Source organism: Phytophthora infestans, genomic scaffold (genome assembly GCF_000142945.1).
Source record: "Phytophthora infestans T30-4 supercont1.32 genomic scaffold, whole genome shotgun sequence".
NCBI lineage: Eukaryota > Oomycota > Peronosporomycetes > Peronosporales > Peronosporaceae > Phytophthora > Phytophthora infestans.
In genome coordinates this window covers 1,585,003-1,609,148 of record NW_003303727.1, presented here as the reverse complement: position 1 = coordinate 1,609,148, position 24,146 = coordinate 1,585,003, and the positions used below count along the sequence as shown (strand labels likewise).

The window sequence follows — 24,146 nt, the reverse complement described above, 5'->3', positions numbered from 1 at the left end:
GGTCCCTACGGACGGAAAGGCTTCCGAGCACTAACGATCATCGACACAGCAACGCGGCTCATTGAGATACTACCCGCTACGGACGCTACGAGCATGGAGGCGGTGTACCTGATGGACAGGTACTGGTTTGCACGCTACCCCCGCCCGACACGCTGTACCCACGATGGTGGAAGTGAGTTTAAACGAGAGTTCGCAGAACTACTGGAGAGCTACGGTGTGGAGCGTGTGGTGACCACGACCCGTAACCCTCAAGCCAACTCCGTCATCGAACGCGTGCACAGAGTGATTGGAGAGAAGATGAGGACAAAGAGCATCAATACACAAGACGAGTGAGCGAACTTCCTGAACGACACCATGTTCGCCATGAGAGCGTCCAACCACTCAATGTTGAAGGCTTCACCGGCTTAGTTGGCATTCGGACGTGACATGCTGGTGGACATTGCCCACGAAACAGATTGGCAAGCGGAGCATCAACGCAAGGTAAACCAAGTATGAGCGCACAACGCTCGTGAGAATCAAGGACGATCCGTGTGGACATATCAGCCAGGCGATCAAGTACTACTACGCCGTGATGCTGGCGTACAGAGCAAGATGCAGCCTCTCTTCGACGGGCCCTTTGAAGTAATCGCAGTTCAAGAACACGGGACGCTTACCCTTGACAAGGGTCGATACCTTGAGAAGGTAAACGTACGTCGTGTGCGACCCTGCAAGGCCAAGCGTGGTGGAGACTGTGAGCAGCCGCAGTAAGATGCTCTCCATCGCACCTGCAGCACAGAACGCACGTGCTACTCAGAAGATGACGTGCTGCTCCCTGGGACCAGCAGGTGCGCCATGTTGACCAGCCTTCCAGTGGAAGAAGGCAACTACATATGCTTGACGTTGAAGTAGGATTAGACAGCTAGCACTACGAGCGCCTAGGACAGCAGGACTAGTTAGCAGAGCGAGTAGCAAAGCTGTAAGCATCTAATTCGAACTCAGTTGTGGATTTACCATCAAGAACACAAATCGACGGTCAACCACGTGACAGTCTGCTTGGTACCTGTAACGGGGTACAATCCAGTGTACATAAAAAGTGACCCGTCACTCTTGTGGACACCTGGTACACGGTACCAGGTGCTCTCGGAACCAGTCAGTGCATCTTCACTATAGGTAACCTCTAGTTTGTATGAGACCCAAGCATATCTTACTTATAAATACATCAGTCTTAAATCTACTCCTCTAAGTAGCAAACCGTTCCCACTGAGGCCGGGAACACGTGAACTTACGTTCACTCGGGTAGTTAATACCCTTAAGCACTTCCTCTGTGCAAGGTGCTGTGTGACCCCGTCACACTTGGTAGCACTCGTAGTCAATCCAACACTATCGCGGGTAGATTGAGCTACCTGAATCCTCTGTGCGCTCAGCGTTTGAGCCACGATGGACCGAAGCGATTTTCCTCGCTTGAACGACTCACAGTACGAGTCTGTTCGGAAGATGGGAGGCATCTTTGGACAAGATGTCCTTCGCAGCTTGGCGGCGGCGACGCCTGCCGAGCAACAAGAGCGCGTGACCTCGTTTGAGACCTACGAGCGTGGTCTCATCGCTCACGTCCGCGGGAGCTTGGAGGCCACGATGGCCGCTCCCCAGGCAACCAGGCCTAAGCCGGTGTGGCTGAAGGTCCCCGCGTTTGAGGGGAAGGAAGGAGATACCTTTACTTCTGGGTCCGTGAGGTGGAGATCGCCATGAAGGCGGGTCTCATCTCGGACGAGCCAGTTCGGGTGGCGTTTGCCCTGTCCAACCTTGGTGGACGTGCCAAGCACTGGGCGTACACCAGGGAGACGACATCTCCTGGATGCTTTGCATCCTGGGCTCAGCTGTGTGAGCAGCTTCGAGCCGCGTTCCTACCGGTGAACAACGAGTTCCGCCAGCGCTCACGCTTTCTCGCGTGTAAGCAAGGCAAACGTGAGCTGCAGGAGTACGCGCAAGAGATGCGCACGTTGGTGGCATCTCTGGCAGGGAATCCTCTGCCTGAAGACGTTAAGACAACAGTCTTCATGGACGGCCTGAAGGTCGGTCCTGCTCGCACCCAGCTATTCCGGGTGCAAGCAACAACTATGGAGGAGGCGATTCGAATCGCCCTCCAAGAAGAGTTCAGCCACAAGCAGGCTGGTACTCCTCGAGAAGAGGAACATCGCCACGATGAAAATGGCGTTCCTCGGGAGGCGGTGCATCGCAGCAATGACGCTGTTGCTCCTGCTGTCACGCAGCCCGTTGATACCGGTGCGTACAGCGAGCCCGAACCCATGGACTTAAGCTCAGCCGAGAGCTTGGTCCGCTGCTATGGATGCGGCGGACATGGACACTACCAGGGTGTGTGTCCCTCGCTCGTCCTCGGGAAGAAGACAGCCCGTGGACCCCAAGTCCGGTGGCGCAGGCCACGGCCAGGTGGACGAAGACGCCCCGGCCACCAGTAGAGGCGGTATGCCCTACTGAAGAGCGCTAAGACTTCGTGATGGGTGTGCAGGCTGTGCGCACCACGGGACTTAGCCCAGAGAGACGTGGTTCTCTCAAACCGGTGAAGGGCAGTGATGGGGCTGCTGGTAGTACACTCGGTGTACGGGGGTACGGGACCCCTTGAACGTTTGATGAGTTCTGGGGCGTTGATACGCCGCCGGAACGTCGCTTGGCATAGCGACATCCGACTGCACTCTATGTCAGAGTGGCGGTCGTGGGCTGGTCCTTGGTGGACTAGCCTTTGGTACGGTGAAAGAAGTACCAATGGTCCTCAACGGACCTGAACGTTTCGGCTCGATGAACTCGCGCACCGCGGTGTCACTCGCAGTTCTCGCCATGAACAACATGGCTGTGCCGAACATAAGGCACAGCCCGGACTTTGGTGTGGCAAGGCTGAGAAGGGCCTACCAGTCCAGGTCTATGACGGAGCATTGGTGAGTCATGTTCCCAACCTCCGTCATGACTGGGGCGTCTGATACAGACCGCCAGGACACAGAAGCGTCACGGAGCTGTCAACGCGCCGACAGCTCTGCGTACAGCAAGACCATACTCCGCTGCGGCAATGCCATGGGCGTGGGTCTTTTGCCCGGCGTGTGGACCTGCTACACCAGCAGCGTCCAACGCCGAAGGTCGTCGCGCCGTACGGGCTTTGACAGTGGTTATGCCTTTAAGCGCTAACCAGGTGGGTAACTTAGGACCACACGGTCGCCCAGACCTGAACTGAAGAAGAAGGCGCTGAATGCGCTTCCTGTGTGGATAACACAGTACCACACGCAGTCGCCCAGACTATAACTGAAGAGGAAGGCATGGCCATGCTTCCTGTGTGGGTAACACAGTACCACACGCAGTCGCTCAGACTATAACCGAAGAGGAAGGCATTGTCCATGCTTCCTGTGTGGGTAACACAGAGCCACACGAGTTCTCGAGTGCCTCTGATGTCGTCAACGAGACATCACGACGTGGGTAACAAAGTGCCACGTCACGTCAGCCGCAAGTCGGGTCTGAACCTTGTTCAGGCCGACGTCGCTTCAAGCGACTCGGAGTCCAGGGCCCGGACTCCTCTGACTCGTTCGGTGGACACCAACTCTGACCGGTGTGTGGGCGGGTCTGCCACGTCAGCTGACCCCAACACCAAAGGTCGTCGCGCCGTATGCGCTTCGACAGTGGTGGTGCCGAAGGGCATTCACTAGGGGGGTAACATAGGTCCACACTGCGGGTAACAAGTTCCGCAAGCAGCGAAGCTGCTTAAGGAGACCGACATTCGGTGCTCCGAGCGTGGGTAACAAAGTTCCACGCAAGGTCACTCAGACCATAACTGATAAGGAAGTCGCTGTATGCGCTTCCGGTGTGGGTAACAGAGTTCCACACAACCAAGGTGGGTAACAGAGCTTCACACCCAAGGCGAGTAAGATAGCGCCGCACACAGAGCCATTGGCTCGAGGCGCGAGGTTGTCTTGGCCTCGCCGGACGTGAGCAACTCGCTCGACGTCAAGTCGCGCAGACTCAAACTGCTGACGCGAAGGCTGAATGCCTTCGGTCGACACGGCCGACGCTGTCGGCCATACCGACGCAGTGCACATGGCGGAGAGCCGTCGTGCTGCCAGTGGCGATCACAAGCCACGAGAGACTCAATAGTCTCGAGTGTAAGTGGAAGAGAGGCTCGGAAATACCTTTCCTCCCTGGTCTTGAGGTAAGACCAAGTTCCTTACGGAACCAGGCATCGATGTACATCGACTGCAGGCTGGAGGCGAACAGCCGGGCTAGAGCTGCGGTAGCTCTAGCCGAACAAGACATAGTAGCGAAGAAAGCCACTGGCGCAAGGTGCCTCGGAATCGCTGAGCGAATCAGCAGTGTTGGGGCTGCAAGCAACCACACACGAGGCGAAGCGCGGACCTAGTGCAATCAACGCACTGGTCCCTTGGTCATGAACGACCTGTCGAGTAGGGTGAACGGAACGTCTCACCCGCCGACAAAGCGGTTGCGGTACGTGATGTACGCAACCCGCCGGGTATAATGGGCCGTGGAGCCATAACCCAAGTGTGGTGCACGAGTGCACACACAACTGACCAGGTGGTGGTCGAGGCAACGCACGCAGTCGTAACTGGTGCCGCGCCGAGCATGACACCGTGGTGATGGCTGCTTGCCTCACCATGGGTTGGTACCCGTGAGTACTCGGTGTCAATGCCAGACACCAATGCCGCAGTGGCATAGTGGTGAGATGTGCCCCCCACGGTCGAGTACCATTAAGGTACATGGTGTCTGTGACAGACACTGGTATAGGTGCAAAGAATATGCACCATACCACGACCCGATGCGCTCTGGACGCTGTGAGTCAACGCACGTACCGTGCATCGGCACTGGCTGCTGTTGAGCGGCCTACCAGGAGTTCCACGTAATGAGCTCATCGTGCATGACACACATGACGTGCACGGAGCACTTATGGTAGCTGTGGTACGTGTCGTACACAGCGTACCTCGTGTACGGGCCCATGGACCTGTACAGTGTGCTTGCACATGCGTCGTGCATGATGCGAGCACTGGCCATGAATCTGTTCAGGCGACAGCACAGCAGAAGCTGTTGCCGCCAAACATGGCAACCTTGTGGTGGGCGTACCGCACCAAAGGTTAGTATCGTACGGTACATGGTGTCGATGGGAGACACCTACACCACGGTTGTGTACCGTCACGGTACACGGTGTCGATGAAGGACACCTTCGCGCCGTTGGTATGGTGACCAAGACGCGAAGAGAGCGTGGCGTGGCAGAAGCTCCGACCGCAAGGATGGATCCTTGCTGGAGCCAAAGGCGTGGCCCGAGGTGAGCTGAGAGCTCCATCTAGTGCTGGGGAAGGTGTTGCCCTTCTCGGTGTCGTCCCCCGCGGGAGACACCATGCTCCGGACGCGTTCACGAGGACTGTCGTGTCCTCTGGTGCGAGCTGTGGGCGAATGCCACACGTTCGGATGGAGAGCCATCCAACGCACTTTTTTTTAACGATCACAAAAAATAGGATGAGGAGCGCCACAGACGCAGAAAGGGTCACCAAAAGAAAGAGCAGTACACCACACCAAAAATAAGTGTCGTTTCGCAAAAATATTTTCTCTCCACAAATAGATATCGTTAGCCACTACTACTAAAATAGTTAAGAGCTTAGCTTCACAACATCTAAGAAAATTAAAAACTAACAGCATTGTGAGTGAAGCATCGATACAATGGAGAATGATCACGGCGGCCGTACAGGACGTCTTCCGTGGCATGAAGTGTGGAAATCTGGTGATCCTGTCCCTTTTGATGACTTTCTGGCAGGATTGCCGAGCTTTTCACGGCCAACAAGTGAGCTACACCACTGTACAATTGATCACGTTGAGCGCTACGAAGATGAGCTGGCTGTAACATGGCATGAAATGCGGTATATCGTAACTAAATGCAAATCACAACGCTGCAAAGCTACAACACAAACATGCACTTGTCGCTATAAGATCCTGGAGTGTCAAGAAAGTGACGGAAAAATTATATTCGAGCAAGGGGATCATACGATGGCCGACGATGCTCCACCATCCCCCATTGCATCTAAGCTAACCGCCGAGATGAAGTCCTATCTAGCTGTCAAGCTAAGTGACTCTCCGTTTATGGTAGCGCAGGCACTGTACGCATTCTTGTGCCGTGAGGTTAAGGATGGGCGTATCGGCGGACCTACCCCGTAGCTTGCACAGGTCCAAAACTATCAGAAAGGATGGCGGCGTAAAAACCGACCGGATAGTATGGACCCCGTGCTGGAGATTTGCCGTCAGCGAATGTACGGCAGCGAACGTTCACATTCTTGGCAAACAGACCCAGATGCATTGCTAATATTGTGCGACACAAAAGTTGTGGACGGCGTTGTGGAGCCTTCTCTCGGCACGGGGTCTCAAGGCAACCCATTTTGCATTGGTGTGACGTGCAAGCGGCTTTTAGAGCGTTATGTTGAAGTGCAGCAGGACCCGTCTCTAACTACGCTACTGCACATGGACACAACACACAGCTGTGTGAAGCAGAAGTACCCTGTTTCTGTATTGGGCATTTCAGATCGCAGTGGAGCCTTCTTGCCAATTGTGTACTGGTGCACATCTCAAAGGCGCAAAGAGGATATTGTTTGGTACCTTTCCTGTTTAAAAAGAGTCATATTGAAGGAATTTGGGGTGCCATTCTTGCCTGACTTTGTCATGATGGACGCAGACAAGGCCCAACAAAACGCCTGCACTGCAGAGTTACCTGGAGCCACCATTTTGATGTGTTGGTTCCACGTAACACAGAATGTGTTTAAACATGCTCATGATGCAAAGCTGGATTTGATTTCGGTAAAGATGATTTTCAGGAATCTATATGATTTGCACTTTTCACGCGATGAACAACAGTACATTCGAAAGAGAGAATTTGTTCTGAGATCATGGCGCGGCGCTGGTGAGCTAAGTCCTCGTTTTCGGCGTATTTCGATCCACATTATTTCTCAATGGATTACGGGGGCTCGTTTTTCGCGTTGGCAAGTTTACCACACACCTACAGGGTATGCTACGACCAACAACCCGTTGGAGCAATATCACAAAACATTAAAACTTGTAAATGACAGTCAGCGTGCAAATCCTGCCGAACTCGCTGTTCGCTTGGATTTATCACGTATTGCGCATGTATCATCGAAGATGACTTTTGTCGATAGAGCAATTGTGTCGAAAAGATTGCTTGCTGCGTATCGAAGGACCGACAAAAACAAGGTGTGGGATGCAGAAGTGGTACACCGTGTACAAGATTCGGTGCTCGTTCGTGTGGCTCCGAAGCCCGCTGGTTCTTCCCAGGACAGTACATTTGAGGACTGTGTACTACCTAAGTCAGCGTGCACGTACGAATCTAAAAACTACGCAAGGATCATGTGGGAAAACATGCCAACCGGTGGATGGATCGTAGATGCAACAGGTCGCACATGCATGTGTCTCTGCTGGAACAAAGCTGGGGTTTGCTTTCATGTAATGAAAGCGACTCAATTTGCTGGGCTCCCTTGCCCTGGAATTCCCATGCAGTCACAGAGATTTGAGCGTCCAGTTCACCAGCAAAGATCTGTGCGGAGATCGGCTACGGATGGTGAAGATGCAGCTATTGTCGCAGCGGGGCCGGAAGCAGGTTTCCCGTTGTATGGTCCAGCGACGTTGGCAGATAGCCAGGACATCACTGATACAGAGTGTACCAGAGCCGATGCGCCGCGCAATGCGAGTGCTGGTCCGGTAAGTCACGCCGTGGGTGTAGTTGTTGCCGCGGCCAGCCAACGCGAAGAATCTTTCCTTCATTTGCCGCGTTTGGAGACTCCAGTCACTAATACTCTGCGTAGATCCCATCGGTCTAGGACTCCCACGCGTAGAGCACGTGAGGCAACGGCTCAAAACAAGCGTAGACGCAGGTAAAGGATCGGCCTTATGTTTCGATAGAACAGATTCGCTCCGATCATTGTGAGCCGATCATACTCTATTGCTCTCTACGTAACATCTGCCAATCATTTTTCTCTTTACATCCATACATGCACTTGCACTGCAAATTGCAGCTCTTGTTTGTTCCCACATTTAGATTTTTACGCGAGCAGGCCGAGAAGAGTCCGAATACGTGTGAGGCCGCATCTTCCTAATCTGTCAGTATCCAAGGACAGTGGCACTAGCACATGAAACCCCGATCGTTTGCACCCCTAATGGAGACTTAAGATCCGCTCGCACACGTTGGAACGCTGCTGCTGTCGATGGGAAACGCTGCAGCACGCTGAAGAGGGATGAACTCGTTCAACACCATCAGGCATTCTCCAATTTACTCCCGAGAGCGCAATCCACCTCCTGCCAAAACCGGGACGACAACGTTCCCATCAAGGAGGCCCAATGTGCTAAAGATACCGCCCTTCCATCATCACAAGCTCCCAGTGGGGCGAAGATCGAAGATTCTGATGCATGACGCCGTCCGGTGAGGCCTCATTTCAGCGGCAGTTTCCTCTACGAGATGGTGGAGAAGACGACATTACCTCGTATCAAGCACGACAAGGACCAGCACTCCCTCTTCGAATTTCTTTCTGCGCTAGTGTTCAGTGCCTTGGAGCCATGAAGATGGCGCAGTCGTCGCCGGCGTTCTCGTCGTCTTTCGGTCTACGCACGTTGGCCAACGCGACTGCCACGTACACGATCGACACGAGCAAGTTCACGGGCCGCTCGCCCAAGGACAAGTTCATTGTGGACCAGGCCCCGTCCAGCAAGAACATTTGGTAGGGTGACATCAACCAGCCCGTGAGCCCCGAGGTGTTCGACGAGCTGTACGAGACCGTGAGCGAGCACTACGACCAGGCCGAGAAGGTATACGTGTTCGACGGGTACGCCGGCGCCAACCCGGCGTCGCGCAAGAAAGTGCGCTTCATCACGGACCTCGCGTGCCAGCGCCACTTTGTGACCAAAATGTTCCTGCGTCCTCAGGCCAAGGAGAAGATTGCGGACTTCAAGCCGGACTTTACCACTGTGAACGCCTACAAGGTGACGAACAAGAACTGCAAGAAACACGGCTTCAAATTGGAGGTGTGTGTGGCCTTCAACATCGAGAAGGACGTGGCTGTGATTGGTGGCACGTGGTACGGCGGAGAGATGAAGAAGGGCATATTCTCCATGATGACCTACTGGCTGCCGCTCGACGGCATCATGGCCATGCACTGCTCGGCCAACAAGGGCACGAACGGCGACACGGCTGTGTTCTTCGGTCTGTCCGGCACAGGCAAGACGACTTTGTTGGCCGACCCGCACCAATACCTCATCGGTGGCGACGAGCACGGCTGGGAAGATGAAGGAATCTTAAACTTTGAAGGTGGGTGCTACGCCAAGACCATCAGCCTGAGCGCCGAGAACGAGCCGGACATCTACAACGCCATCAAGCGCGATGCTCTTCTGGAGAACACGTAGGTGAACGCCGAGACCAAGGAGCCGGACTTCTACAACACGTCCAAGACGGAGAACGGCCGTGTGTCCTACCCAATCTACCACATCCCCAACCACGAGCCTACCTTGAGCGGAGGCCACCCGAGCAGCATTGTGTTCCTCACGTGCGACGCCTACGGTGTGTTGCCGCCCGTGTCTAAGCTGAGCGACGACCACGCCATATACCCCTTCCTGTCCGGCTATACGGCCAAGGTTACCGGTACGGAGCGTGGCGTGACGGAGCCCACGGACACTTTCGGTGCCGCCTTCCTGCCTCTGCACCCGACCAAGTACGCGGACCTGCTGCAGAAGAAGCTGCAGAAGCACAACACGTCGGTGTACCTGGTCAACACCGACTGGACCAGTGGCGGCTACGGCGTGGGTAAGCGCATGAGCATCAAGGACACGCGCGCCTGCATTGACGCCATCCTGGACGGCTCCATCAAGAACTCGAAGTTCTCGGAGGACCCCAACTTCGGCTTCTCCGTGCCCAAGAAGCTCGGCGAGATCTCGGAGAACGTGCTGAACACGAGTGAGGCCTGGAGTGAAAAGGAGGCGTACGACGTCACGGCCAAGAAGCTGGCCGGTATGTCCCAGGAGAACTTCAAGAAGTACGTGTCCACCGGCGTGACGGACTACTCCAAGTTCGGCCCCAAGCTGTAAGTTAGTATCAGGAAGGCGGCTAGAGGGCGTTGCCACACAATCAAACGTCGTCTAGTTCTCTTGAACCACCAAAAGTAAAGAAGAAAAGGTTTGAAAACAGGTCGTTGGTTGCCGTTGTTGTAAGGACAGTGTTTCTAGTAGGGTAGATCGGTGTAGTCGACCGATAGTGTGGAAGACAAGAGTGTGTTTTACCTGAGTGTCCGAGCTGGACGGAGGCCAAAACTATGAGCTGCGTTTCACTTTGTGTCGTTTGTGTCGTTGGGGTCATCGAGTGCCATGTGCATCGAGCTAGCTTGCGGTGTTTCACTACCCGTAGCACAATGCAACAACGCTTTGTAGGTCTCTGTTTAAAGTACAAGTACTGTACTGTACAAGCATGAAGGGTATTTTTTGAATATGATCATCGAGATCTATAGTCTCTAGACACTGTTATTGACAAAGAAAGTCGGACCATGTTGACCACAACCTCCACTCCGTCCCCCATCTTGTAGTCATTGTCGGCTGCAACGACGGCCGTGATGCAGCCAAGAGCAGATTCATCCAATTTTTTTCATATGAAGCTATTCGAACCGAATTGCCACCGACAGTTGAACCTTTGAAACCAGTGCGGCCACACGTAGACAATGCTTCCATACAATACATTTACATTTAATTCGCAAATGCGGATCTTCAGCGGTTGAAGATAGCTACGTTCTTTCCGTTCTAAGAACTACACATATAGGGATCTAAGTGCCATTACTAGTGTAGTTGCGATTGTATGACACTGAGCTATCTCAGTGAACGTAGTGTTTTTACCGTTTGAGTTGGTGTGAAGTTCCTTCACATCTTGCATGTGTTCGTTTCTAAAGCGAGATACTGCCATACAGATGGTGCTTGCAATTCGCCACTATTTTGGTGCTGCTGCCCCCCCAGTCGTGGGATTACTCATACACTAACGTGTGTACAGTCACTTTATTGGTGTTTTGGTCTGCTCCTCGTTCGGATGCTATTGCACCCTGTGCCTAAGCACTGTACGCGCGCTAGCGCAGGAGCTAAGTGTAGGCTTTGCGGCCAACACAGTTGTGAACATAGGGATGCAAATCCCAGTGAGCTTTGGCAGCACAAGTCACTGTGGGGGTGACTGAGAGCCGCACCAGTCTCGTGGCTGCTCAGTGTGAGAATTCACCTTTTGGTGTTTTAATTCTCTCACTTCTGATTGGAGAATCAGTTGTGATTGGAGAATCAGGTGATTCTCAGTTAAGTGCGGGAGGATGTAACGGCATGTTACATAAAGAGTGACCCGTCACTCTTGTGGACACCTGGTACACGGTACCAGGTGCTCATGGAACCAGTCAGTGCATCTTCACTATACAGTGCCCGCCAAATCATTAAGACCCCCGATTTGGCGGGACAATTCTGACAATATCTCGGCTTCTAGCCTGAGTTGAGAGCTGCTACTTTGATATGTTCTCTCTTTTAGGCTTACAGAGGTGCCACTTGTGTTAACAACTTAGATTTCTATGTATCTGACAGGGCTGGTATACAAATTCAAGGTTTGGACATCAGCGTCAAATTATTAAGACCACATCCTTTTTATGACGAAAAAACACTTTTATGAACAGACCTTACAAATTTCTTTATTAAAAGAGTGATGGTCAAAATAAGTAGATGGTTGGCGGAAATGAGCGGGTAGCTAGACGCTACGGAGGCTGTGAGCCTTTCATTTTCTAATGGGCCACGGCAAGACCCTCTCCCAACAAGAGTACTGGTTTATCGTCGGTCTCCACGACGGAGGCGTCTCTCTGCACGAGATCGCTAGGAAGACAGGTCGGTCCCGTACGTCCGTCCGGAACGCAGTCAAGGCGGAGCGGGGACGGAAGGGTACAATCCAGTGTACATAAAGAGTGACCCGTCACTCTTGTGGACACCTGGTACACGGTACCAGGTGCTCTCAGTGCATCTTCACTATAGGTAACCTCTAGTTTGTATGAGACCCAAGCATATCTTACTTATAAATACATCAGTCTTAAATTAAGTAGCCAACCGTTCCCACTGAGGCCGGGAACACGTGAACTTACGTTCACTCGGGTAGTTAATACCCTTAAGCACTTCCTCTGTGCAAGGTGCTGTGTGACCCCGTCACAGTACCCTTCACCATCACTCTCGACTAACGGCAACAAAACTTCAACATGCGTGTATAATAGCGAAATGCCGCAGCAGCAAACACATTAGATGTAACTCAGCATTTTCTGTATAATCTTCGTTCTGTAGTACAAGCAAAGAGAGAGAAAAGAATACATGGAATTGAAAGAGTGGAAAGCCACCAAACCTTTGACACAGATTTCTCTAAATAGTCGTCGGTCGGCGGATCGCGCTGGCCTGCAGGGGGCTTCCTATTTGCGGCTGCTGCTTGCCACTCGAAGGCGGCACGAGCGATGTCGGTAGCTCCGCAGGAATAGGTTGGCCCTCCTGGGCCAGTGCACAGAGATGCATGGCTACGGCAAACTCATCGACGTCCAGACTTCCAGCTTTTGACTGGTCGGCGAGATCCCAGATAGTCCGCAGTGTCTGCTGTGAGACTGTCGTTGAAGCCTGCTTCTGCAGCGGCGCCATGCAGCTCCCCCCAGAGGCTCGTCCCATGGTATCCAACGATAGTGTAGCAAAGATCGCGTCATACTCTGCCTTACGCCCAAGCAGCTCCTCCTCCCATTGCAGTCTGTCCGCAGGGGCTATGCTGGCAAATGGATTTTTACTCGAACCACTTCCATTTTCAGGATTCTCCACACCAGCGATGCCCACGCGCGTGTGCTTAGGTAGTGAGGCCATCAATGCAGGAATATCCTTGGTGAGCATTTCGTCGATATCCTGTAGTTCTCGTGACTTTAGCGACGGGAACTTTGCGAATTTCCTATCAGCGCACTGTCGAACAAAGGCGTCGATCGGAGGGAAGTCTCCTGGTGGGAGGTGATACTTGCGTTGCACCTCTCGGAAGTTTTCTGCCATGTTGTCCAGCAGCTCACGCTGCTTCTTCTCCATCCCAAAAACTGCCGGCATCTTGTCACGCAGGTGTCCTAGAATACACGCGTGAACCTTCGCAAGTCGCGCGCGCTTCACCAATTCATTTACCTTACGAACAGCAGCATGCTGCGGCAAGGCTCGCAGCTCATCGAGTAAATCTCGCTCTTCGGCGTCGAAGAGCGCCTCGGGAGTGCCGCCGCAGCCGTCTTCACCGTGCTTTTGACGTGGTTGAGACCAGAATGAGCCAAGGTACACACGCATGACCTCTGGAGTCTTTAAAACCTTTCCTAGGGACCACATGAGTGCGCCGTAGACGCGTAGCAAACGCTGCTGGTCCACTTGATCTGCCTTGTTGAGTACGCAACGCACTTTATCACTTTGGCCCTGCAACACTTCGATCACGCGCTGGAACTCGTCCGAGATGTCGAGTTTGTGGGCGTCGAAGAGCAGTAAAATGAGATCGGATCGCTCGGCGAACCAACGCGCCACTTGCGTGAAATCATACCCGCGAGAAATGCGTTGTTTCTCGCCACTTAGGATACCCGGAGTGTCCACGATCGTCAGTTGGCTGAGCAATGGGGCAGGAAGCTGTGCTACCTCAAACTTATTGAGGAAGGCTGTACCAAACATTGACAACCCACCGTAGGGAAGATCTGGTGACACACATGCAGCGTTGCCTGGGACTGTCCGTTCCTCCTCTCCATGCATCACTGCGACAAAGCGATCCGTAGTGGGTTCTGGCCCAACACGTTGGCCCGGAAAAGGCTTGCCCAGAAGGTACTCGATGAATGACGTCTTGCCCACAGAATACTGGCCGATCATGAGCACCTGCGGCTTGGCTTCAAAGTCGGAATCGCTCAGAAGGGGTGAGTGGAAGTCTCCAAAGTCATAGCGCTTTTCCAAGGGCCGAAGTTTAGTGGCGTAAAGTTTCTCGAGACCATCGATGACCTCACGACTCTTAGCTGCGATTTCTGCGCCTTCACCGCCAGCGTGGAGTTCCGCGCCTCCTTTCCCGGGAATGGAACCTGACCGCTGGACTCGAAAGCTCGGGGCCTTGGACATGGCAGTAGCACGAAGAAGATGCTGGTTTGAGCGTCCGTTTGGGAGTGACTGCTCGCGCAACAAAAACAAAAACTGCTGATTACAGGAGTGTTGGTCGCCTTGTTACCCGACAGGTCATTTCGTTGCCGTTATTGAAGTTGCACATAGCTACCTTTTTCTCATCCTAACCAGCTCAGCGATGCACCTTAGAAGAAGTGTTTCCACGCCGCTTGCTTTTCGTGTTCTTCTCTGCAAAACGTTTGAGTTCTTCATAGCTAAGCGCTCGCTCGTCCTCGTCATCGTCTTCCATTTCCTCTCCAGTTGCAATTCTGCTAGCTTCGGGGGTTTTCTTATCGTTTCCAACTCGTCGGTGGTTCCCCATCATTTCTTCCCCCAGTGAAGTAGCTACAGCGAGTGCTCCAGCGAATTGGCGTAGAGAAACCGATTCACGACATGATGTACGGCGTGACGGCTTCGAGCTATGCCGTTTCGATGTCGGGCTGGTGCCTCCATCGGATGCCAGAGGCGCAGGCAGCTCGATGACCCCATCAACTCCACCAAATGATGGCACATGCACACGAAGCTTTTGACGCGGATCAGACGATAGTGTCGGCGGGCCATGTCCCACTGGGAGTGGTGAGGCTGCATCTGCGTTCGATGTCTGCGCTTGTACTGTACCTTGACCGCGTGCTTTCGCCGGTGAAGTTGCACTTGCTTCACCACCAGCTTTGCTCTGTAGTAGTGCCGTCGTGTACATCTCAATAGCCTGCAAATATTCGATAACATTCGAGTCCGTGATGCCCTGTCCGAGTGCCGTTGCATTTCCACTCGTGGTACCACCACCTGAGGCTGCATGAGCCATCGTGTTGCGAACCGAGTGCACCGAGGTCTTAATTCTGGCCAATACAGCATCTCGTTCCTCGATCTCAGCGTCCAGGTCGTCGCAAGCCTGTTGGGTTTCACGCAAAGCTGCTTCAACGCGCCTGCATTGCTGTTTCTGCGAGGCTCGACTTGCGATGCCTTCACGCGCTTTGAAAGTCTCAAACTGCGTGGTGAGTGTAGCCACTTGAGTCTGAAGTGCCACTTCCTCACGACTCAGTTCCTCCACACGCTTGAAGCGCTGAAAATTGGCTGCATCGCGTGCCAGTAAGTCCTGAGCTAGAGCTGAGGCGTCCTGCAGTCCTGTTCGCTCACGTATAGCGGAAAAGGCTTGATCATATTTGGTCATTAAGCTATCAGGGACCGACGTGAGGGCTCGATCCACACCAATTTTCCACGTTGACAACGCAGTGACTCGAGAGAGCGTTCCTGCACCAGTTTTATCGTACTCGGAGTTTGCATCCAGTTCCGATAACCCCAACGATGAGTTTTGCAACTCACTGGCAGCCAGACGCAATCCCGTTTCGCGGCGCCAGTGCTCGATACTGTGCTTAAGGTCCTGGAATTGGTGCTCGAACTCAAACTGCTCGCGTTCAGCAGCATCCTGTAGCCGTGCAACTTCACGAGCCAACGCTTCTCGAGCCTGGGTTGCTCGCGTCAAGTCAGCTTTCGCCTGTTCATGACGAGACCTGCATCCGCTAGTTTCTCGCTCGAGCTTCTTATAAATGCCGTCAAAGATGATTCGGTCTCGTCGAGCAGCATCCACTCGAGCGAGCAACTGTTTATTGGCAGAATCGACCTCATTCTTGCGGACGAGAGCGAGTTCTAAGCGGTTTTCCGCCACGCGGAGTCTTCCTGAAACTGCAGCAGCAGCGGCCGCCCCAGCTAAAGGTTTGCCAGGCGTACCGGCCTCGGCTTCGGCGGCGATCTGTGCTGCGGCTTCGTGTGCAGGAATTGGCTGCAATGCTAGACGCAAAGCTGCTAGCTCTCGAGTTTTCCGGTGGATAATCTGCTCGGTTTTCTCCACCTGACGCTGCGCCTTGGCGAGCTTTCCACCGAATGCGGCGAGCGAGGATCGGAGCTGCTCGACTCGACTGCGCTTTTCCTGGCCTAACAACTCTCGAGCTGCTCTCGCTTCGATCGATAATTCTTGTTGGAGTAGCTTGTTGTGGTTCTGCAGTCTCTGGATCGTCTCACGAGGTGCTTGCACGGAAAACACGGCAGAGTGGGCCCCATGCGGCTTCTTGACAGGACTCGAAGCGGCAAAGCTGTTGGGACCAGCTCCAAGTAGACCAAAGACGCTTCTCCGTCGAGTTCGCCCAAGCGGCCCCGGCATAGGAGGGATATGACCTTCGTCCTCGTCCTGATGCTCGTTCGCAGCTGCCAGCGTGAGCCCAGCGATAATTCCCAGCGTCGTATTCGTACTCAGCAATCTACTCACAGCGTCGGCGCTACCGCCATCATTCTCAGATTCAAGGTCTCCGCTCATAACGAAGGTGACAGACAGAAGGACGCGGGGCGTTTCAAGCGGGCGCAGTGCACTGTCATCCGTGTATTAAGTTTGACATTATACGTGTCTCCTGACACAAAGGGATCCTCGTCCTCTTCGATCGAAGTCAAGGCTGAGCTTGGCACAGACTCTGGTGCCTTCTCTGTTGTTCTCTCTATATCTTACAAACCGCGAGCTTTCATTCGCCATGCGGCACATCAAGTCGCTGCTGCAACGCTAACTTTTCCTTCAGCATGCAGCGGACACAGGGCGGCCTTGACGGAAAACCTTTTTACTTGACTTCTTGATCTCCATGGAGCGCGGCGCTGGTGGGGTCGGCTTGGCCGCAGTGACAGGAGTGACCGTCGGCGTGGATACAGTCGTGGGCTTAACCGTCTTGACGACCGCTTTGGTCATTGTCACGGGTTTGATCGTTTTCACGACCGGTTTCGCCACCATCACGGGCTTGATCGTCTTCACCACGGGCTTCACGACAGGAACAGGCTCGATCGTAACCTCAGGGGTGCTACCATTTAAGCTAACCGAGACTTCTTGCAGCAACGAAAGCGCCGCCGCACTGGAACGGCGACGTTTGCCACCATTAAAGACGGCACGACGCGGGAGACGGACGCCACGCTGAGGGACCTTCTCGCGTCCACCTGATGGCGACTCAGGTTCCTCCTCTTCAGCATCCCGAACCAATGCCGACGTAGTTTTCACAGGCGTCGCGGTGCTTACAGTCGACTTCTTAGCCGTTGATTTGGGCGTGGGAGTTTGCTCAGGCTCAAAGAGTACTACCAGTGGAGCTTTCGGCTTCACGACCGGTTTTAACGACTCTGGCTGGAAAAGCACTACGCCTGGGGTCTTCTGCTTTGCAGGTGGGGTTGGTAAGGGGGACCGAGGCCTACGTGGCGATGCCGCTTTGCTGTGTTCAGGGGAAGAAACCTGCGGAATTGATGCCACAGATGCCAGCTGACTCGGCGGAGCTGGTGCTGGGGACTTTGGCTTGCTGGGCGGCGCGGGGGCACGCGCCTTTGGTCGAGATGGGGCAGCAGGAGCGGCAACCTTAGCCTTAGCAGGCACAGATTGAGTCGGTGGTGCCGGAGCAGGAGTTTTCGGTTTGTCCGGGGGAGAAGGAAGTCGCGACTTTGGCTTGGCCGGGCCCTTTTCAAGTCGCTTGTCCTCATTGCTTCTGCTGTTGGGGGCGTCTGGCACAGACTTGCGGCCGTAGGCACCTTTGAGTCGACCACGCTGCTCGATACCGATATCGGCAGGTCGAGCGCCAAGGGAACTGCGTCTAGTCGCATCCGAATTGCGATCGACAAAGCTAGCCCCGAGATCTGACGGACGAGCACCCAGAGAGGCGCGAGAGTCAAGAGAAGCTCGAGACGGCGTCACAATTCGTCTGCACAGACACATATTCGAGCATCCGTGTTGCTGATGAAGCGGCTTTTCCCTCTTTCGAAGGCTACTGTAGTGGTCGTGTTTGAGCAGAAGATTGATCGTCTTGCCCTTGCCTTCCTTAGTCCGCGCGTACTTGTCAGTGTCGATGCGGAGCCGCTTGACGGGGCCCGTGTGCACGATTATGGTGACACCCAACAGCCTGGATGCTGCGACGAGCTCTGGGTGGCCGCCCCATGCCCCTGCTTCACGAAGTCGTGCACAGTACTTGACGACTCCCTCACCAGCCACGAACGGCTCGAAGAATGCACGCTCCAAATCGATAAAGTCTACCAGACGTCGACGCAGTTCTAAGTGGCGACGCTCGTGACCGTAAAGCTGGTCGCTCAGCGCTCGAAAGAGGCAGTTGCCATCCTTACGAATCAGTGCCACCTCCCAACCGAGACGGAGGTATTGGCGTTTGTACTGGTCGTCAGTGACCCAGTTGGCATCGCGGGACGTGACACTACTATCCACAACGAACGAATTGTCGTAGGTGATACGCGGCGCGTACGCCTCGGCGCCGGCGAACTGACGGTGCGCACGTTGGGCTGCGAGACGCTGGCTGTTGGAACGCGTCCTGGTTGTACCGCGATCACGGTTGCGCGCGTGGTTCCGGAGCCACGCGAGCGACATGGCACTGCTCACCCCCTGCATGATGCACGGAGGGCGCCACGTTTCACAATTGCTCGTGGCAATCCAAGTGCAGGCGAGCGTGGCAGTCTAGAAATGAGCCGAGGACCGAGGCCAGACGGAGAGAGCGAGCGGCCTGACGAAGCGTGGGAAGCCCGGACGACGGCGGACCAACTGCAAAAAGGACACGCAACAACGAGTGCAAGGTGCGTGACTGAGACCACAGCCTGTGGTACGGGTCAATGACCCTGTGGCACAGCCGGTCAAGTTGCCAATCAAGTCGCACGAGTTGACAACAATCGAAAAAGTTCAGCATGACACCTCTAAAATTCCGTATTTTGAAAACGTTTTGTTGGGGGTAATATTGTTTTGCAGTGGAAAAATTCAATGCTTTCTTGCTGCTGTATCGAAAGGTCGTAGCATCAAGTTTGAGGTGAACTGGCTAGCGGGCCTAGGGAAACAATCTGCGATCTGCTGGTCAACAGACTTGACGACTGAAAGGCACCTCGAACGTGGCCTCTCTTCTTCGCTTGCTGCATTGAGGCTATCCCAAGAGCTCAGGTCACGCTATTACATGTACTGTACATTGTACATGTACACGTGCTTGTTTTCGAACCGAAACCAGAATTTGTGTAAGTACTTTTATTGTAATAGCACCGGTATCAATAGGAGGGTCCCCCAGCTCGTATAGAGCGTTCCCCAGCTCGAAGGCACTGCCTTCAAGGCAGAGGATCTCGCCTTTCGCTTCTTGCAATAAGATTTTGCTGCGATGAAGACGGGGAGCGTGCGCTTTTTTGATAATTTGGCACATGCATTGTATTCGCGCGATGTGGACCTCGATATCTAGAGCAGCAGGTTGGGTTACTTATTTGCGTGCTCCACAATTCGGACCCATCGATAGGTCGACCATTGTGTTTGTGACAAACTTTGGCGGGCTGAAATTGCCTCTATCCCTGCATTGGTAAAGTCCAATATGCACGGCAACGCAGGGAAATATTTGATATTGACAAATGAGACAACCCAAAACTAAATGATACTTATGAGCCTAAGTACGAATCGCGATTTAAGCACTCTAAACGAAAGCGGGGCGTCTCCTCTATCTTTTGAGCCCTTATAAGCTGCAGAATGCCTAGAACTGAAGAAGTTGTGATCGCTCAAAAATATTATCTTCGTTTATGGGCCCTCGAAATGACGATATATTTAGGAGTGTTGTGAACTCAATATTTTTTTCATTTTTAGAGATTTAAGTGTTATTTAAAAGCTCTTGTTAAAAGCAGTTGAATAACGGTAGTTTTACAGTTTTTTCGCTGGAAGCTTACAATAAATTTCACTGTTTCGGTTAAGTGCGAAAATCAAATGGCAAGCTCGAATATCTCGATAACTCTAAATGGTTCGTAAGTATCATTTTGTTTGACGTTGTCTCAAATACGCAATTGTTTCGATAAGAGCAAAATCACTTGGTGAAGGTTTTTTTTTGTCAATTACATAGTGAATTAGATAATGGGAAGGACTGAGCTGGATGCACTCCCAAGGACTTGCCAGCCAATCAAGCAGTGGTTGATCCTCAGTTTTAGCTGGGATTGAGTAGTTTTGTGAAGCATGGGCAACAAATAATTCAGACGATACTGGATACATCTTCATCATAACAGGAAAATTATTCCATACAGATATTGCCACATTATTTTACTGCAATGATTATTCGGAAGGGCATTTTCACGTCACCTGACCAGCTTGGTGAATATGGTCGTGCTCGCTCATCCCGTGAGACTGCCATCAAGGCGAAGAAAGGATGTTGTACATGTTTCTCTTGTATTAACAGCGTCAAGTCTTCTTTCCCTTCGGCGGCATGGTGGCGGACTTCAAACGAAAAATACTGGCGACAGTGCCTTAGAGTAGGATATCTTGAAGAATACATGAAATAGTGAAGCAAAATCCGATTGCAGAAAGTTGGCATTCGTGGTAACAGGAATAGAGGTTTCGGAGGCAGAGGGAGTTAACAAGTCAGCGCAGCTCAAGCCAAGGATTTGGGTATGCCTATCCCGTGAAGGTAGTGCGAACTCCAGCACCACTCAGTTTCGGTTTCTCTGCTCAAGACCAAAGCTACAGCTCGTCCAAGTTCTTCGACCTAGTCATCAGTATGACCTCGTCCGCCCCAAGCTCTCCTCGTGCGGCCTCGTCCACCCCCAACTCTCCTCGCATCGTCCTAACGCAGCCCGACGTTAACTCATCGGGAGCTCGCTCATCCCTCGCATCGTCGATGCCCCTACCGCAACCTGACGATAGTGGGACTCAAGACGAACCGCTGGATGCCATGCTGTCTGCCAAACTCAGCGGTGGCAATCCGACGCCATCCCCGGCTCCAGCTCCGGCCGAGGGAGCCCAGCGCTCAGCTCCTGATGGAACCGTCATCATCGTTGACGGGGACGACGACGTTCCTCTTGCCTCGCCACCACAACGCTCAAGTGCACGCATTGCCACGCGGAAATCTGGTGCAGCCGGTAAGAGGAAGGCAAAACGTGCACTTGCTGCTGCACCTGGCCATGTACCAAGTGAACCATCGAAGAAGCCGAAGCGCAAGTCTGCACCTCCGGCACCGACCGAAACGCATCGTCCTCTGGCCACCGCGTGCAGCTCGGAGGCCGAAATGGCTACCGCCAGCACTAGCGGAACCCTGGCTGCTGTTCCTTCTGCACCCGTAGGCACCACATCCTCTGCTATACCCACGACCAGGCGCCCGCCGTCAGCGCCACGACGGTCTATCGTGTACACGAGTGAAAGTCTCGCGCCACCTCCACCGTCGCGCCAGGCCAGACCGTCTACGTCGACGTCCATCACAGGTGGTACTGCCCGCCAATCTGCTGAGAGCCATGTACCACGGCCTCAAACGGCGTCGTTCCGGCTTGACGAGTTTCTTGACGAGCTTGAGCACGCGGAACCGCCACTATTAGCGCTCGCTCCGCCCTCAGCCTCCTCCCGACCGGCTGGAGGGGGGGGTCCCTCGACAGCAAGGTTGACTGGCTATTCCGGTTGGTGATGGATTTATAGCAGCGACTACAACCCGGTCAGGACACGATTTCTTCTGGCTCCAACCAGCCGTCTCAGGACTTACACCCTGAAATTTGTACCGTACCGCCGCCTACGCTGACGGACGCAACGTCGACCTGGACACTTCCTCTTCTGGGAAACACGGAGGACATGCCCGATCGGGAAGTTTGCCACCTGCGCTGTTCCAGCTTCCCCGTGCCGCGCACAAGGGTCAAGGGGGAGTACTACCCGCCCCAGGCTCACCAGCTAGCTGCCCATCGGCTGTACGAGATCCTGTCGTCTCCTGAAGGTGCGTACACCACTCCAATGTTTTTTGTTCTTAGGCTTCGTGAGCACGATGCGGTCCGCTTCGAATCAACGCCTGCTGTGTTGATGACCCTCTACAGTGCCCGTCTCGGTAGTCGCGGCCTCACCACCCTGCATTTCCGACCTCAGTCAGAGTTGGAGCGCCTTCAACGGGGCTCGTCCAATGCCAACTTTGCATCCGACTTTGGGGCAAGTGCAGCGCTTCCCTCGGCATCTGGCAAATGTTCGAGCTACGAAGACCTTCTTGCAGCCATCGGTGGCCTGATCTCTGTCGGGGACGCGTTCTTTTTCGAATACGCTCGGCGGATGACGTCCCGTCTCAAGCGTTTCATTGTCGCCAATGCCGAGCGCGACGATAATACCCCAAAGCGGGTCACGCTAGCACTACAGCACGTGAACACGTTCCTCGGGCGTGCGATGTCGCACTTGCTTGATGACTCCCCTGTGTGGTGGCATAATTATTGCGAAGCTGTGCGAGCCATTGATTACCACAGTGCTGAATGGCAGGCAGCGCTGAACAACCTCGCGCTGCGCCTCTCTCGCGCTCACCATGCGTCTGCAAGCTCAACATCTAGACCTACCGGCAATGGTGTACCATCAGCGCCGCGCAGAGGCCCTTCAACTCGTACTCCCATCATGCCCGACTACATCCGACGCCAAATCCCGCGCGATGCCGCTGGTTTGGAGCCATGGCTGCGCTTCATGGGTGGTGGTATGTGCCATGGCGGAAGCACGGATCGGTGCGGTCACGGCCGACGTACACACACGTGGGAAGGACGGCTGCCACGAGATCTTCAGGAGTTTGTCGACCGGCACTACGGCGCTGACCGCCGGCACGACGGTCGCCGTGGACGTCAGTGAGGAGGCCGAGGTGCAGTGAGCTTTGCTCCACTTCGGTCAACAAGCCGTTTGCACCAATACACGCATCTCTCTGCTACAGAGTTTAGTTCCCCCGTCGAGTCCCAGTCGACCGGCAGCAGTGTGTTTTCATATTTTGCGTCAACGTCCATACAGCCGCCGGCGGGATGTGGAGCGCAGTCACTGGAACCCGTCGAACATGGGCGCAGTTACCAACATGATAGCAACATCAGTACCTCACAATTTCAACCGAATTCGCCCCACGGCAATTCGGGCTCACACGGGTCACCCCACGGCACCCAACCACTGAATCCCCATGGCACTCAGACACCAACACCCCCCGGCTTGGACGTCACCGTACAGAACACGCTGGAGGCGATCCACAGCACGGAAACTGCCGGACTGTCAACCACAGCCGGAGACGCCACCATTTCCTCTAGTCGAGCGTGTCACATGTGCTCTCCACTGTTCTCTAAGCCCCTGCGCCTTGTTTCCGACCCGCGCCAACGGTAGCCGCAACGAGGCGCATGACGGTAGCCGCGTTGGCTAGGCTCGAACTGTGGGAGTCAATTCGTATCCGTCTGATCGAACGCGCGTTGCGTGCTGTCGGACTTACCCACCCAGCATGCGACTCCGGCGAGGACCGGTCCTCCAGCGAAGGATTAAACAAAGCGTTACAGGCAACGATGTCGGAGCTCGTACAACGCACGCGTATGCCTCTTCCTCAGTTCGCCGAGCTCCTTCGCGGCCAGACCAAAGATGACTACCGACCGAACAAAGGCATGATACCGGCCGTACTATCGGCAACCTGTGCCGGATATGAACACCTCCCACAGCTTCTTGCCATCGCAGAGGCAGGAGCGCAAGTACCGCTATTACAGCCACTACCACCTCAGCAGTGTCGGCCTCGCAACCATGGTTCAGCGGATGAGCGCTACGCTGTGCTCGTGCGCAACATCCGGAAAGAGCAGGATGCCTGGCGTTGTATTGTGGTCGACATCGACCTTCTTTCAATTTGGACCGAAGTTCATATTAGCTCATTCGGAGTAGTGGACAAAGGGGACGGCGACAGAGCAACCACCGGTCGCGTCATCCATGATTTATCACACCCTGTTGAGCACTCGATCAACGACTTCACGGACTAGGCGGTGGTGTGCCAACCGGATTTCGCTCACTGCGATGCGATTGCCATGAAGATTACACGGCAAGAAGTACAGTTCCCGGGCGCTGGTATCACTGTCCAAGCTGGCGACGTTGCGTCGGCTTTCAAACACGTTTGCATCCACAGTAACTCAGTCCACCTATTTGGCGGGTGCCTCGACCGCGACACCGCGCTCGTAATCGA

The 24,146-nt window shown here is 54.1% G+C and overlaps 4 protein-coding genes across 4 annotated transcripts; 1 reads left to right on the top strand and 3 right to left on the bottom strand.

Moving 5' to 3' along the window:
* Nucleotides 1-8,475: 8,475 nt before the first annotated feature.
* PITG_14254 (phosphoenolpyruvate carboxykinase) lies at nucleotides 8,476-10,113 on the top strand (the record flags this gene model as incomplete). The annotated part of the gene is made up of 1 exon (XM_002899296.1): nucleotides 8,476-10,113. The coding sequence occupies one exon, from the start codon at nucleotides 8,941-8,943 to the stop codon at nucleotides 9,433-9,435; it is 495 nt and encodes a 164-aa protein (XP_002899342.1).
* A 2,325-nt stretch (nucleotides 10,114-12,438) lies between these two features.
* Nucleotides 12,439-14,172, bottom strand: PITG_14253 (uncharacterized protein; the record flags this gene model as incomplete). Its single annotated transcript, XM_002899295.1, has 1 exon — nucleotides 12,439-14,172. The coding sequence occupies one exon, from the start codon at nucleotides 14,170-14,172 to the stop codon at nucleotides 12,439-12,441; it is 1,734 nt and encodes a 577-aa protein (XP_002899341.1).
* Nucleotides 14,173-14,344: 172 nt separating this feature from the next.
* Nucleotides 14,345-16,519, bottom strand: PITG_14252 (uncharacterized protein; the record flags this gene model as incomplete). Its single annotated transcript, XM_002899294.1, has 1 exon — nucleotides 14,345-16,519. One exon carries the CDS (start codon nucleotides 16,517-16,519, stop codon nucleotides 14,345-14,347), a length of 2,175 nt encoding a protein of 724 aa, XP_002899340.1.
* A 249-nt stretch (nucleotides 16,520-16,768) lies between these two features.
* Nucleotides 16,769-18,595, bottom strand: PITG_14251 (uncharacterized protein; the record flags this gene model as incomplete). The annotated part of the gene is made up of 1 exon (XM_002899293.1): nucleotides 16,769-18,595. One exon carries the CDS (start codon nucleotides 18,593-18,595, stop codon nucleotides 16,769-16,771), a length of 1,827 nt encoding a protein of 608 aa, XP_002899339.1.
* Between the last annotated feature and the right edge of the window lie 5,551 nt (nucleotides 18,596-24,146).